Source organism: Indicator indicator, chromosome 5 (genome assembly GCF_027791375.1).
Source record: "Indicator indicator isolate 239-I01 chromosome 5, UM_Iind_1.1, whole genome shotgun sequence".
Lineage (NCBI taxonomy): Eukaryota > Metazoa > Chordata > Aves > Piciformes > Indicatoridae > Indicator > Indicator indicator.
This window is the reverse complement of record NC_072014.1, coordinates 21,662,302-21,677,217: the sequence shown is the minus strand read 5'-3', so window position 1 is coordinate 21,677,217 and position 14,916 is coordinate 21,662,302. Positions and strand designations below refer to the sequence as shown.

At 43.0% G+C, this 14,916-nt stretch overlaps 2 protein-coding genes across 2 annotated transcripts; one reads left to right on the top strand and one right to left on the bottom strand.

The window, feature by feature from the left end:
* Positions 1 to 678: 678 nt before the first annotated feature.
* On the bottom strand, positions 679 to 5,742 carry CFAP210 (cilia and flagella associated protein 210). The gene is given in 9 exon segments (XM_054381412.1): positions 679 to 711; positions 713 to 904; positions 1,362 to 1,526; positions 1,849 to 2,041; positions 2,831 to 2,970; positions 3,858 to 4,014; positions 4,969 to 5,162; positions 5,257 to 5,430; positions 5,692 to 5,742. Coding segments are annotated over 9 exon segments (1,299 nt in total).
* Positions 5,743 to 7,992: 2,250 nt separating this feature from the next.
* PHOSPHO2 (phosphatase, orphan 2) lies at positions 7,993 to 8,789 on the top strand. Its single transcript, XM_054381213.1, has one exon. The coding sequence runs from the start codon at positions 7,993 to 7,995 to the stop codon at positions 8,716 to 8,718; it is 726 nt and encodes a 241-aa protein (XP_054237188.1). The 3' UTR covers positions 8,719 to 8,789.
* The last annotated feature ends 6,127 nt before the right edge of the window (positions 8,790 to 14,916 follow it).

Here is a 14,916-nt window from a genome sequence, read left to right as displayed (position 1 = left end):
TTTAATTTAATTGATTTATAGCATAACATTTGTTTTATAGAGATAGTTGCAAAATGCTAACTTCTACATGTATTAGGTTGGTTTTGCTTCCTCTACATTCTGTAAAGTTGTTTTGTTTTTTTCTCCTGTTACAGGGAATACTTAAGCGGAAGTAGGCTAGTGAAAAGCGTGACCTTTTGCACTGGGAGTTTATATCCCAGGCCTGAAGAACCTGGGATACTGATTTTTTAATATTTTTTTATTTTTTAGAACAATAAATAATATAATGATAATAGTGAGCTTTTGGCTTGAATGGGCTACATTGATGGTCAATTGTAGATTGTGTATTGCTGTCTCATGTTTAATTAACTTTCATGGAATACCAGCTGGGGATTCTTGAGACTATAACCAGTCCTCTGGCAATTTGGTTTTTGGTTTTGTTTTTTGTTGTTGGGTTGGGTTCCTTGTTTTTTTTAATGGACTTCTGGTTTCATTGTGTATATTTGATGTAGATCATTTACAGTTCAATTCTGCCCATAAGGTTCAAAAATATATTTTTTAAACCACCTGGAAACTGCTTCTGTCTTTCCTTGCTGGATAGACTCAAATGTTATTTCACGTTTTTAATTTCTTGAGCAGTATTACAGCTACAGCAAGGTAACTATGTCCCAGCACCATCCTGTGCTCGTTAACTAGTATTTATTTCTTCTCTTCCTCTGGAAGATGGCCCATGTCCAATTCCTCTTCCGGCTTTGGATGCTTTGCGAAGAGGGTAAAGATGATGTGTAGTCTTGGACTCTGATTCAATGACTTGCTTTGCATACCTCTGAAATTCATGCTCCTTACAAAGCATGATATACTCTCTCTGAGCATTGTAGTCCAAATCTGCTTGCTTCTCCTGCTGTTTTTTGACTTGCCTTTCAGCCTGATGAGGAAAAGGGAATTAAAAAGCTTAGTATTTTTTTCACAATATAACTATCCCTTGAAACGTAGGGTAGCAGCTTACAGGAGACCTGCAGGGATGTTAGCTGACACTTGGCAAATATCATTCCTCCTCACTTCTCTACTGAACCACCTCCCAAAATGGTACCTTAAATAGCTGACCAGCTGGTCTTTGATGACCTGCCCAGAAGATAAAAGAAGGCAGCAGTAGGATGTGATGGTACAGGATATGATGTGATCTATCATTGCCAACCAGTCTTGACTCACACCAGTGCTCTGAGAGGAGGCCGGTTCCCAACACCAGCATATCAGGAGCATACATGATTTAAAAAATACAAAGCAAACTAACAAAACCCTCCTCTCAGGCAGGAGCTAGTGCAGTTGGTTTAGATGTGTGTTTCCTTATTAATTGATTGACAGGGTACAGATCCCCTGTTTACCATTTGCTGGATCTGAATTTTCTGTACTTCCATGCTTGCATTGCGTTGTCTTTGTTTCTTGGCTTTTTCCATTTCCTGGTAGTCACGGTTCTTTTCCAATAATGCATGATACTCTTTCTTACCCTCTGCTTTTTCCTCTCTCTCCTTTTCTGCTTTCATCTTCATCTGTATTTAACAAAATACACAAAAAAAGTTAACCAAGGAGATTGCCTACTAGTTTGGAAGTCATATCTTTTGGCAGAAACAGCCCTGTATCAGTACTCTGTTAGCACAGTCACTTGTGCTGGCCAGTGCCCAAACTCAGGGATTTCAGCAGCCCTGGTAGATGTGTGCCCAACACAGAAGTGGGAGAGGGAAAGAAGACCCCAAGAGAGATGTCATTCTGATCTCATAAAGCATGCTGATGCCTGGCAGCAGTGCCAGCAGCTGTGATCTTGGACAGGCTCTTCAGCTGAAGTAAGGAATAAGAACAGACAAGATTTCTTACCACAGTTGCTCTGTGTTCAGCAATAGATTCAATGGCTGCCTTTTCTTTGGCTTTTTTCTCTTTGTGTTTTCTCTCTTGTTCAGCTTCTTTTTTTGCAATTTCTCTAGCAAGACGATCATCTTCTCTCTTTAATGCCTCATTCATTTGTGCAGCTAATTGGTTAACAATTTTGTTCTGACGTTCCTGTGTTAATCTGCAGAACATGAGCTACCATAATGTACCAGGGTAAACACCTAGGTCTACCTGAAGCATTACTGCTATCAAACTCAGCAATCCTACTTCTAGTCTTCTTGCCATGCAGACTGGCTTGCCCACCCTGCTCTTGTTTTATCTTTTTAAAATTACCTGATTTAGCAAGCACAATTTAGAAAGTACCTTTCTATTGTAATAATGAACTGGATCATTCGGTGAGGATTCTACCTAGCATCTTGCCATCAATGGAGAAATGTTAGGAATATTGCCCAGAAGCAGAAAGAAAATGAACTTCACATTGGCTCAATGGTAGTGTCCTGCTGGAACCCTCAATGTTAAATTAGTAAACCATCTTCCCTTAATAACAGCCTGATGTAAAGATGCCTAGTTAAGAAGTCAAATTATTTTTCTTGACATAATTTGGGGAAAAGCAACTTAGGCCCCAAAATACTTTCATTAAGGATTTTAATTGTCTTTAATTGTTGAGGAGGTGTGGAGGCTTGGAAGCCACATGGAAAATCACTGTTCCAAACACACTGGTGTAGAGCTTTACATTTCTCTAAGTCTTTGTACTATGAAGGGCAGAGATCACTCCCCTCCATGCCTATTACTAAAAAACATGGGAAATTATTTCCTTTTTTTTCTCCTGAGTACTCTACTCTCTCTGTCAGTAGAATAAAATTTCTAGAATGACTGTGGTTTGTGTTACCTCATCAGCCTGAAAGATCTTTAAATTGCTATAGCATGATTTTTAGTTTATTCAGAATTTATACTCTCCTTTTATACCTACCTACGCATTTCGGCTTCTTTCTTTTTTATCTGCTTAGCAATAGTTTCCTTTGCTTTAAAATGAGCCATAATCCGATCATCTTCTTCCATTTGCTTTTGTTCCTCTAATGCTTTGATTATTTTCTGGTTAGATACATGCTCCTGCATGGGCAAAATAGTCCTGATGTAACTGATGAAGTTCAGAAAATCTGGGCCTAGGGCAACAACTTTAAAGAATTGCACTCTATTCTCTCCATGTGTCTTTCAAAGAGAAAAGAGAGGGAAGGGATCCTCAGTACTTCCACTTAACTTCTGCTTCCCTGTTCATGCATGATGGAGGTCTGGAGGACCTACTAATGGGACCGTGCAGCCCCCACCAATGCATACACAGACCATGCTGCTGCTGGCCCACCTCATCCAAAACTATCCCAGTCTAAAAGCTTAATCCAAATCATAGCTGAAAAAGGAGTCTTCTATACTTTTGTGCAAAAAGACAACTGCCCTTTGCATGCTGGCCACAATGGTTCTGAGGCGTTTCTAGTTTGCACTTAGCAAGATGTCTTTAAAGATCAAGAAAGAAGGCAAGCAGGTATTGATTAAATTTCCAAACCTCTCAAATCATAAAATGAAAATCACGTTAAAAAGACACTGTCATGCTCAGTCACAGAATATTCTGTCTTCCTAACAGAGAAAAATGGGTTTAAACCAGAGCAGATATGTGGAACTTAAATCAGTTTTCAAGTCAAGAAGAATATTTCCTGATGTCTACAGCAGATTTTTTTTTCCTAATTGTAAACCAGTCAAAGCATCAGGGGCCAGTGTCCTTTCAGACAGGAGGAGGAATCTTCCTGCAAGAAGCCTTTCTCAAAAGCACAGAGGAAAGATGTGGCCTGCCACTGTCAGTTTAGGCATATGATTGGAAGCTACTGAAGCTGTCAGCAAACTTCCCATTGCCAGTAGGTACATTTAGGTATCTGAATGCTTTTGTTTCACTCCAGGCAGACGAGGTGAAAGAAGAATTTTAAATTCTCTGCTTTGCTATTACTTACATGATACTGCCTCCGACATTCAATTTTTTCCTCCCGTTTCTTTTCTTTTCCTCTCTGAATTTCCAGTTGGTACAATTGGTACAGTCTCTGTATTTGTTCCCCTTCTCTTTTGTCTTCTAGCTTGGCCAGATCTGCCTGATGCTTGTGCTCCTTTATTCTGAATTAGAAAAAGAAGTTGAATAAATGAGCAAGTGTCTGCATAAAGTAATGAACACATAGAGATTCCTCGTAACATAGAAGAATGTGATTCTTTGCATTGGAAATGGGTACAATACCAGCAGTAAAAAATGGCATCATTGTTTAGCATTGTGTAGCCTCACGTCTTTACCAGAGGACTGAGGGCTACCATTGTAATAATGAGCTACATGGTATGGTTACAGTTTACAGTCTACTGGTACCAAGATTTAGCTGGGTGACTCATTAGCACCATTATGTTCATAATGTTCTGACCTACCTCTGCGGGACTCAGTGAACAAGATTTCTCCAGAAAGTCCCACCATATCTATGCTCCTCCTTCTGGGTGTGCAGGCAGCAGCTTAAGTTTGTAGCATTCTATACTAAGTTCTGCAAGAATTTGTGTTGGACATGGAATATGTGAGACGAGAATCTGAACCCTTCCTCTGCCTCAAGGAATTTGTTTTGTTCTATCAGACCGTCAGGGCCAGTCATATAACTATCACTGGGGACCCCTCCTTGAGGTTTTTGGGAGACCTGAGAGAAGAAAGGGTGGTGGCAGTAGTGATGTGTTCTCCTGATGCGTTCTCTACAATCTAGTTATGGGCGAATGGAAAATCTGATTTGACCTTTTTCTTTTATGGAACAAAAGCTATGTTAAAATACACTTTCAGTAACAGCTTTTGACTAGTGATTTGGCTAAAACCTTGATGCCTGACAGAGGTGATACTATGTGTGGACTGACAACTAAAAGACAGTGCATATCACAGCTTTTCCCTTTGTGCAAGATCTTTTGCGGCACTGTTTTTTTTCTTTTAAAGTGCCACATTTGTGTATCCAATTATTAGCAAATTTCTGTAAAAACCTTATAGAATGTATTTATGGGAAGAGAGTTTAAATAAAAACATGAGGTTACTTTTGATTAATTATTACGTACTGTTCCAGCAAATCTCTGCGAAGTGCCTTTTGATTCATATAATGCTGATGTGCCTTTTCTTGCTCTCTAAGAATAGCTTCTTTATGTTCACATTCCTTTACTTCATCCTTCTTTTTGTTAACATCTGACTTTAACTTTTTAAATTGAACTTGAGCATCTCTTTCTTTTAGGACTTCACTAAGTAGAAGTGCGCTCTGCAAGAGAACATTTAAAGTAATTGGTGTGTTCAGAAGTGTTTAAAGACATTCAGTACAATTTGAATTTAAAAGCAACAAGTCGTCAACAAACATGTAATCCTTTCAGTCTTTCATTCTGATAGTACATGTAGGTTATTGCACGATCAATAGCCTCCTTCCGTTTTGCTGCTTGGAACTGTTCTTCCTCCAAATCAAGTAACCTTCTTTCTTCCTCTTCCCTTTCTTCACGTAATTTTTTGGCTTTAAGTTTCCGTTGTGCCACACCCTACAATGCAGATAAAATTAGAAATTAACATTTAAAGCCTGTGGATTAAAAACATCTAGGATATTCTGAATGGTTGAGGGTTTTTTAATTTTGCATTTTAGATTTAATAAAAAAAAAATGTTGATGTCAGATATTGAATGTATTTAAATGGAACTTAAAAGCAAATATCAAACAAAGAGAGTACAGTTAGAAATGTTACTGTGAGTGTTTTTGCACGTATGAAAATAAATCCCCTTATTTACAAATGTATCTTGTACTTACCATAATGGTATTGGGCCAGCCTTTTACAGCAGCTTTGGAGCGTAAGTGCATTTCTTCCCGTTCTTTCTTCTCAGTGAGTATGCGTGCTGCTTCTCTAGTTGCTCTATCAAGATTGTCCTGAATCCTTTCCCATTCTGCTTTTGGCAATACAACTACCTGATGAAGATCTACTTCATTTGGAAGAAAATACCCATCTAGAACATTATTTTCTCCTAAATTATGTGGTGCTGTGCAGAGGGAAGAAAAGACACTGAGGTTCATAACAGAAAATTCTATATTCAAATTTGTATCAGGATTTGAATTGTTGCATAGTAACAGTGCTAAGTTACCTTAGTATTCACTTTTCTCCCTAACCCATACACCAGGGCTAAGACAAGGTATCTGTTGTCTAACTGTGGCCATGTACTTGGGTTGTGGCGCTGTGAGAATATTGGTAAAGCTGTTCCCCTGGCTGGACAAGGCAGCAGTCTGGGCACAGGTCATGCCTTGTCACCCTTGTTCTGTGCAGTCGTCTTATTCACTAAAATAGATCTGCTGTAGAACAGTTTATTGATTTGTTGGAAAGATTAGCATTTCTTTGTTGGGTTAGGCTTACATACACATGTGCATGCATAAATGCAGCTTTTCTAATGATCACTAGGTTTTGTGCAATGCCATTCAAACTGCCCCCAGTATTTTTGAAGGAAATGGCGCTCTGGAGTGGTGTCCTGTTAGAAATTCTTGTTCTGATTGGCAGCTCACTGGCTTGCCATTTCTAAACTGTAAGGAAGCCTTCTAATGTCTGTCTCAGATACAGTTGCTTTGATTTATGATGGGGACCAGGCTGGATCTTCTCCCTATGTCCCAAAGTAAAGGCAGCCTTGCCAAAACAAACAATTCACTGACACGTCTGCTTTCTGTGGACAGGGACCTGCCAGGCATGCAGTTCTTCTCTATCTTCGGCTGTTGGAAGATCCGGCACTGCTACCGGTTTCAGGTTAGTTCTTTCTAGGTAGGTCGTAGGGAGAAACAGCCTGCCTGGCTGGCTGCAGCTGGAAGACCAGGGGCGTGTTTGGGGAGAGCCACCTTGCACACTGGGATAAGGAGCATCCCTACAGCCTCCAAGAGCCGGCGCGGTTACAGGCCCTGCACCACCCTCCCCCGATGCCCAGAGGCCCCACTCACGGGCTGGTTGCCGCCGCCACCGCAGCCTCTCGCGGGGGAGCGCGAGCCCCGCCGCCATCTTCCGCGCCGCTCCTCCTGTGTACGCGCGCTGTTGCCGGGCAACCTGGAGGCCAGGGTCACGTGATGGCGTGGACTTGCAGCACGTGCCAAGCGGCGCCGGGATTCGCGCGGAGGGAGCCGGAAGCGGCGCGCGTGGAGGTGGGTCGGAGCGGTGAGGCCGTGGGCGGGCGGTAGCGTTTCGGTGTGGGGCTGCCGCCTGCGCCTTTCCTTCACGGACTTTTGGGCCGCCGCCGAGACCCCGGCACAGTGCTTGCTGGCCAACTGCCCTCGCCCTGCCAGCCGCTCGGGCTGCCTCGGTGTGCCCGTCGGGACGGCCGTGCTGCTTGACTAGCCGGGGCAGTCGTTGCGCTGCAGGCCGGCGGCGACAGCACCTAGTGGGCCGTTTAGGTAGCTGCGCGACCTGCTGGCTGGGGCGCTGGCCTGAGGGGCGTCGGGGGCAGTGGAAGCGGTAGTGCTCGTTTTAAGGGTGTGGGAAAACTTGCCTGCGAGGGAACGGCATTTAGCACACATGTGGTGCCTCCTTCTAACAGGATTTCCGTAGCCCAGAAGCGGGCTTTAGGTACTGAACTTGTGCGGAACTGCAGCAAGCAGACTGTTTTTTTTTCAGATCCATAAATGGCAGTATTTTCGTTGGGTGCTTTGATTTGGTGCATCATTGCTGAAAAAGACTAGTTCCATGTGTTCGGTAGTAGTTTAATTTTGAAATATATCATAAGGTGCTTTGCCAGGAGAACCCCACTTTGCTTGTGTTGGCGAGTGAGATGATGGGGGAATTCAGAACTGTTGGTCAAACTGATGGTGCATGAGTACTAGGAGACTGTGTTACCGGGCACTAGTAACTATGCAGCATAAGTTTAGATAGTTTAACATTGTCTATTTTAAACAAAGGTTTTGTACTGAACTATAACTTTGACCTTTACAGACTGCTTTTTTTTGCTTCAGCACTACTTCCCTTAGCTGTGGTGGCCATAAATAGTGTACTTTGTTTAGGTATTTGCCCTACACAAGATCTTGGTAGGAATTTAGTACTTTTGTTTATATAAATAATTTTGTTTTGGAAACTATTTTTTGACAGCTATGAAATTTCTGTTGGTTTTTGATTTTGACCATACAATCATAGATGAAAATAGTGATACCTGGATTGTGAAATGTGCTCCTGAGAAAAAACTCCCTAATGGATTAAGAAACTCCTACCAACCAGGACATTGGACAGAATATATGGGCAGAGTCTTTGTCTACTTGGGAGAGAATGGCGTCAAAGAAGATGACATGAAAAGAACCATGACAACAATTCCTTTCACTGCAGGAATGGTTGATCTTCTGGATTTTATTGGTGAGAACAAAGAGTTGTTTGACTGCATCATTGTTTCAGATTCTAATGCAGTATTTATTGACTGGATTTTGAAAGCTGCTGACTTCCATAAGCTGTTTGATGAAGTGTTTACAAACCCTGCAGCATTCAGCAGTACTGGCTACCTTACTGTACAGAACTTCCACACTCATCATTGTGCAAAGTGCCCTAAAAACCTTTGCAAAAGGATGGTTTTGAAAGAATTTCTAGATAAGCAGTTGGAGCAAGGAGTGTGTTATGCCCGAATTGTATATATAGGTGATGGTGGGAATGACTTATGTCCAGTAATGTTTTTGAAGAAGGATGACATTGCTATGCCCAGGCAGGGGTATACCTTGGAGAAAAAGCTTTCTCAGCTGGCCCAAGATCTCAATCCTGTAGAATGTTCTGTTCTGGTTTGGTCATCTGCTGCTGACATTATGTCTTATCTGAAACTGCTTACAAAAGAATAATTCCAATGATAAAAATAAACTAATATAGCTATACTTTATCTTCCTGGGAGAGAAAAACTACATGTATATGAAAGCACCAAATTGTAAAATTGGGCTGTTATCTGAAGTTACTTTTTTTAAACACAATATTAAACTGTTTATGTTCAATCTTGGCTATAGTGGCAAAGTGACTTAAAATGGCTTGCTAACATAGTATGTAGATTTGTAGAATGGTTTAGGTTGGAAGGGTTCTTAAAGATCCTCTATTTCCAACCTTCCTGCCAGGGATTGGGACACCTATTAGACTGGGTCACTCAAGGCATCATCCAGCCTGGCCCTGAGAACACCTCCAGGGAGAGGGCATCCACAACCTCCCTGGGCAACCTGTTCCAGTGTCTCACCACCCTTTCTGCCTGATACCTAGTCTGAATCAATTCTTCTCAAGCTTAAAGCTATTCCCTTTTGTCCTATCACTACCAGCCCTTGTAAAAAGTCCCTTCCTGGCTTTCTTGTAGGCCTCCTTCAGGTACTGGAAGGCTGCTATAAGGTCTCCCTGAAGCCTTTTCTCCAGGCTGAACAGCCCCAACTCTCACAGCCTGTCCCCATAGGGGAGATGCTCCAACCCTCTAAGTGTTTCTATGGACCTCCTCTGGACCTGTTCCAATGGTTCAACGTACCTCGTGTGCTGGAGGCACTGGAACTGTAGTACTATGTAGACACAGTACTCCACAGATGAATATCACGAGAGCAGAGCAGAGGGCCAGAACCACCTCTCTTGTCCTGCTGGTCACACTTCTTTTGATGCAGGCTAGGACAGGGTTGGTTTTCTGGGCTGCAAGTGCACATTGCTGGCTCATGTTGAGCTTTTCATCAACTGACACCTCCAAGTTCTCCTCAAGACCAATCTTGAGCCACTCCTCTCTGAGCCTGTATTTGTGCATTGGATTGCCCCAGCCCAGGTGTAGGACCTTGTGCTTAAACTAACCTGACTATGGCCCCAACCCCTAATCCTTAACCCTGATGCTTGACCCCAAACGCCAATGGCCTAACTCTAAAGCCTAAACCCAAACCCTAGTGATATAACTCTATCCCTAACCCTAAGGATAAACCTAATCATCCAACACTAACCCTAATGGCCTTACACTAATGACCTAACCCTATCCCTAACCTTAATGGCATAATCCTAACTGCAGCTGTAACCCTAACAGGCTAACCCTAACAGCCTAACCATAACCCTAGCCTGACCCTAACTCTAGCCCTAATCCTAACTATAACCCTAATGGCCTAGCCTTAACACTACGTGTTCTGACATAAGTGGAGAAGGGGAGTTGCAACAGCAACTGTCCCTCCCTTTGCCCTAAGCCTTTACCAACTACATAACTGTTCTATGTGCTTAGGGGAGGGAATAGGATTAGTGCACAAAAGAATGAAATTCTTTAGTACAGAACATTAGGTGCCAGGAGCATGGTTCTGGAACTCTTGGCTTTTATACTTCTTTGATCAGGATAACTGCTTGGTTTTGTAAATTACTTGGTATGCTTGTAATCTGGTTTGATCTGAAGATGCATTTATATTTTAAATATTTTAACAAACAATAATACTTTTTAACAATTTCTATTATTTTATGTTATAAAGAATAAAAGTTGCAGTCACTGACAAATGCCACACAATTTATTCTGCTGGCCTGGTGTGTCATTAGGCACTGGTTCTTGTAAGGGCCAGGAGAGGGTGAACATAAGTGTAGATGTCAACCTTTGGATAACACCAAAGGCTGTTTATTTTGTCAGTCAGACCCCACCTCTTCTGGAGTGCAGTAAGGAGATTGCTGTTCTGTATAAAGAAAAGTCACTCTCCTGTTCTGCTGGCTACTGCCCTGACAGTGCTGCTGCCACTCTAACACTGGTTTGATCTTCTGTGCTGACTTCTCCAAGTCAGCCAGGTGCTTCTTTCTTGATGGGGTTTACTGCATTGCACAGGCTGCACAGAATGGTGCTTATGTATGTTTACACTGATTTCACCTATTCATTCTTGTCCATATCTATAATATAACTAACTATAGTATAATAAAAGGGAACATCCATGTCCATTTTAACTTTTTAACAGAATTGTTCTGTCTAAATAGTTTATGGAATTACTTGTGAGTGTGCAGCCCTTGCCACTCAGTGAGATGAGCCCCAAGAGTAGTGTTTTGCTTATAGAAGTACTAAAAATATGTCACATTTAAGTGAAGTGATGTATATCCATGCCAGATATTTTTGTTCTTACAGTCCCACAAGTGGTCCAAAATGTTGATGTGGTTTGCTATGAAACTGATGTGTGTTTAAGTGCTTTAGTAACTAAGATATTGGTCCAACTTTCATAGTACTTTGATTGCAGATTTCTGAGGTGTAGCTCAACAGCCTGCAGTTGCTGGCAGTGGCCTCTTGTTTTCTGTGCAGTACTGTTACAATTTTCTTACTGACTGTTGTTGCTACATTCCTTTTTTTCAGTTGAAGATTTTTAGGAGTGGTCTTGCCTGTTTTCAGGCCAGTAGTATAAGATGTGATAAATGAAGATTTTATTTGAATACTTCCTTGTAAATAGTCCTGCTTTTAGCCCTTCATCTATTTTAATGAACTGTAGAGAGCTGCTTTGAACAGTCTAAGATACCCAGAATAATATAATTAAATTCTGAGGAGCATTGCTTTAATGATGGATATTTGATAGTTGCCTGAGATGTTTGTGTTAGAGACCTTACTCTGTCTTGTGCAAGGGCACAAAGACAGCATCTGAAGAACTGGTAGGTCTCAAACTGTGGCAGATTCAAGTAGTCTGATTTACAAGTCATACAAAAGAATGGTAATGGCTGTTGCATAGTACAATTTTGTATAGTTACATTTTTTTGGTGTGTGTCTCCTCGTAGCTTAACCTCAGCTGGTAACTAAGCACCATGCAGCTGCTTACTTAGTCCTCCTTCCCCCCAGGGAAGAACTGGAGCAGGGGAGTAAAACTCATGGGTTGAGATAGGCAACAGTTTAAGAACTAAAAATATAATAATAAAATATAATAATACTAAATAATAAAAAGGAATATAATAAGAAAGAGAAGTAAACCATGAAGACAAATGTTTTCATAGTGCAGTTGCTCATCTCTCACTGACTGATGCCTAAACAGAGATCTGCCTCTCCTGGCCAGCTCCCCCAGTTTATGTACCGAGTATGATGTTCTATGATATGGAATATCCCTTTGGCTAGTTTAGGTCAGCCATCTGGGCTGTGCTCTCTCCCAGCTTCTTGTTCACCTAATCACTGGCAGAGCAGGGGAAACTGCAAAGTCCTTGACTTAGGAAAAGCACTCCTTAGCAACAACTAACACATCAGTGTGTTGTCAACATTATTCTTACACTAAATCCAAAACACAGCACTGTACCGGCTACTAGGAAGAAAATTAACTCGATCTCACCCAAACCCAGGACAGTGCTTTACTCTGGATGTGCTGCTGCATGTTACCACTGTTGTAACATGCTGCTGGTCTCTTCTGTCGTTTTCAGAACTTAATTGTGAGGCTGCTTGCTTTCAGTTTCTCCACAGATCTGTTACTGGTTTGTTTGTTTTAATGTTTTTGTTTTAAGTTTTTTTGTTTGTTTCTCTTAACTAAGCTGTATATAATTAATTGAGCTTTTCCTTCCTGTTTTTCCTAACTATTGTTCTCAAACCTTAAGGAACCTACCTTGTCATTTGTTGTGAGAATGGGAAATAGAGCTTGAAATACATCTTCATGCTCAAAAAGGGGTGCTTAAGTGCTGAAGCAGCTGAGAGTAGATTAATCAAGACTGCTTGAAATATTAGCAATTATGAACTAATTGAGTCAAGGGTAGAGCTGATGCTATTTTCTAGACAAAGAAAATGTTGGAGACAAGAAATTTTTCAATTCCAGTAGGTAGGCCATTACACTATTCGTAGGAGGTCTTGGCGTTTTTGTTCTCTTCTGTTAAAAGGAAACGTTTCTGAAGTACCGCAGTTACCAACTTATTCCACAATCGGGTGTAAGGGTATCTCCAAAGGGTGAAGTTGGTTTAAGATGGTAACCTAGCCAAAAGAGAAAGAGAAAAGCCTTCAAGGGATGCAGTACTACATCAAGGGATGTCCAGTACTAAGTGTTGGTGATCTCCAGACTTGCTCCCTGGGAGGGAGATGATTTAGGTAAATAAGTTATGAAAATAAATGCATAATGGATGGTGTATGTGTGTATAGGCAATTTTCTATATGGTAATAGGTCTGCTGTCATATACCAGCTACTATGAAATGTACTTAGCCTTAGTATTATGTGCTAGTAGAATAGCCAAAACCTGGGAGAAGCTCCTGCTTGTCCATAAGAAGCTGATGAAATTGAAAGTGCAAAACTACAGCAAAACAAAGCTGTTGGCATGGGAATATATAAACAGAGTCAGGACTGTACAAGGGGATTCTTTATAAAAAGAAACTGAGTGAGTAATGTAGCTGAGGCACTGGCCTCAGTCAAAGACAGCAGGCCTGCTGCTAATTCCCAGACTACACAAGAAAACTCTGGTTTCCCTGGCTAACAGTGCATCAAGAGCGGCTGAACAAACAAAAGGCAACGATATATGGGGGGACCTCATCACTCTGTACAATTACCTGAAAGGATGTTGTGGAGGGGCTGGTGCTGGTGTCACAGGTAATTAGTGATAGAACAAGAGGGAATGGCCTAAAGCTACGACTGGACATTAGGAAATAAATTTTCACAGAAAAAGTGGTCAGATGTTGGAATGTGCTGCCCAGGAAGGTGGTTGAGTCACCAACCCTGGACGTGTTTAAAGGTCATTTAGACATGGTGCTTGGGGATATGGTCTAGGGGTGAACTTTGCAGAGCAGGGTTATCAGTTGGACTTGGTGATCCTGAGGGTCTTTTCCAACCTGAATGTTTCTGTAATTCTGTGGTTTGTTGGTCGGTGCTTTTTTTGTTACTATACAAAGGCCAAGGGCAAGTCCAACCCTGTGTATTTGAGGAAGGATGGCAGAGAGTTAGGTCCATATACACCTTCCAGTTCAGATTCCTTCTTTAGCTCATGCTTCTGGTGAGCAACAGGGAGAAAATACCACCAGTAATCAAAAGGAAAAAAAATATGCTTTTTAATCTGTGTAGAGCAGGAGCTCTCCTATTTTTTTTTTTTTCTGTGTAATAATAACAAATATCCACCTCCTTTTGATAGGAGAAATCTCTGCTGGTTCTTTCAATCCTGTAGAGTTCTGGCAGGGCAGGGGGAGCCTGAATGTTGGATCCAAAACATCCAAGCCCTGCAGCAGGTGAAGGAGGGAGCACAGCTCCTCAACCCCAGAGGATGCTGTGCTTCCCATACTTCTACATGTTTCCATTGCAGGAAATGTTTTGCTAGCAGAGAAGAAAAAGACTTATTGTGAACCACATTTTCAGAAGTGGTGATATAACCTTCTGCCTGAATAACTTGCTAATAGTTGGAGTCTGTTTGTCAGCATAGTCTGTGACTGCCCTTTGCACCCTGCCAGGCTGAGGTGTTTGAGGAGTGCTGTAGTCGGCCCCTCTCGAATCTTGCCCTTCCGTAGAGGGGGATCCCCTGAGGCTTGCTGCCCTTCTCAGCACTGCCCAGCCGGGTGCCCGGGAGGGCAGAGGGTCTCAGCAGGAGGCAGCTTCAGGTCGCTGTTAGTGATAGCCACAAGCCCCTTGCTTTGTTATATTGCTGAGTGCCACCGGGTTGGTGACGCTCCCCAGGCATTTGCTTCTGTCCCTAGCTGAGCCTATGTCATCATCGCAGCCAGCCTTGAACGCCCTGCCCCCCGGTAGGGGGAACCCCAGGGCGGCAGCAGCCGTTCAGCACGAAGTTTCCCCGAGGCCAGCCGGGCGGCGGGAGACGGGCTCAACGCCAGGACCCCCTGACCTCGCGGGGGGCGGGCAGGGCAGGGCCGGCTGTCAGAACACCGAAATAGGAGCTGCCGCTCCGGCCCCGCCGCCTCCGCAGGCAGCAGTTCTTCCAAACATGGTGACGAGGCCGCCAGGGTCGTGTGAGTGCCCTTCGCCGCGCTCCGCCCAGGCGTAAGTACCGCGCCGGGAGGCGGGGCGGGCCGGAGCGCGGCGGGGCCGGAGCGGAGCGGCTCCCAAGACCGCGGGCGGGGCGTGGACAAAGCGGCGCAGGGACGGGCGCTGCGGGGTGCCTCTGGGTGCCCGTGGTGTGCGCGGGTCACGGCC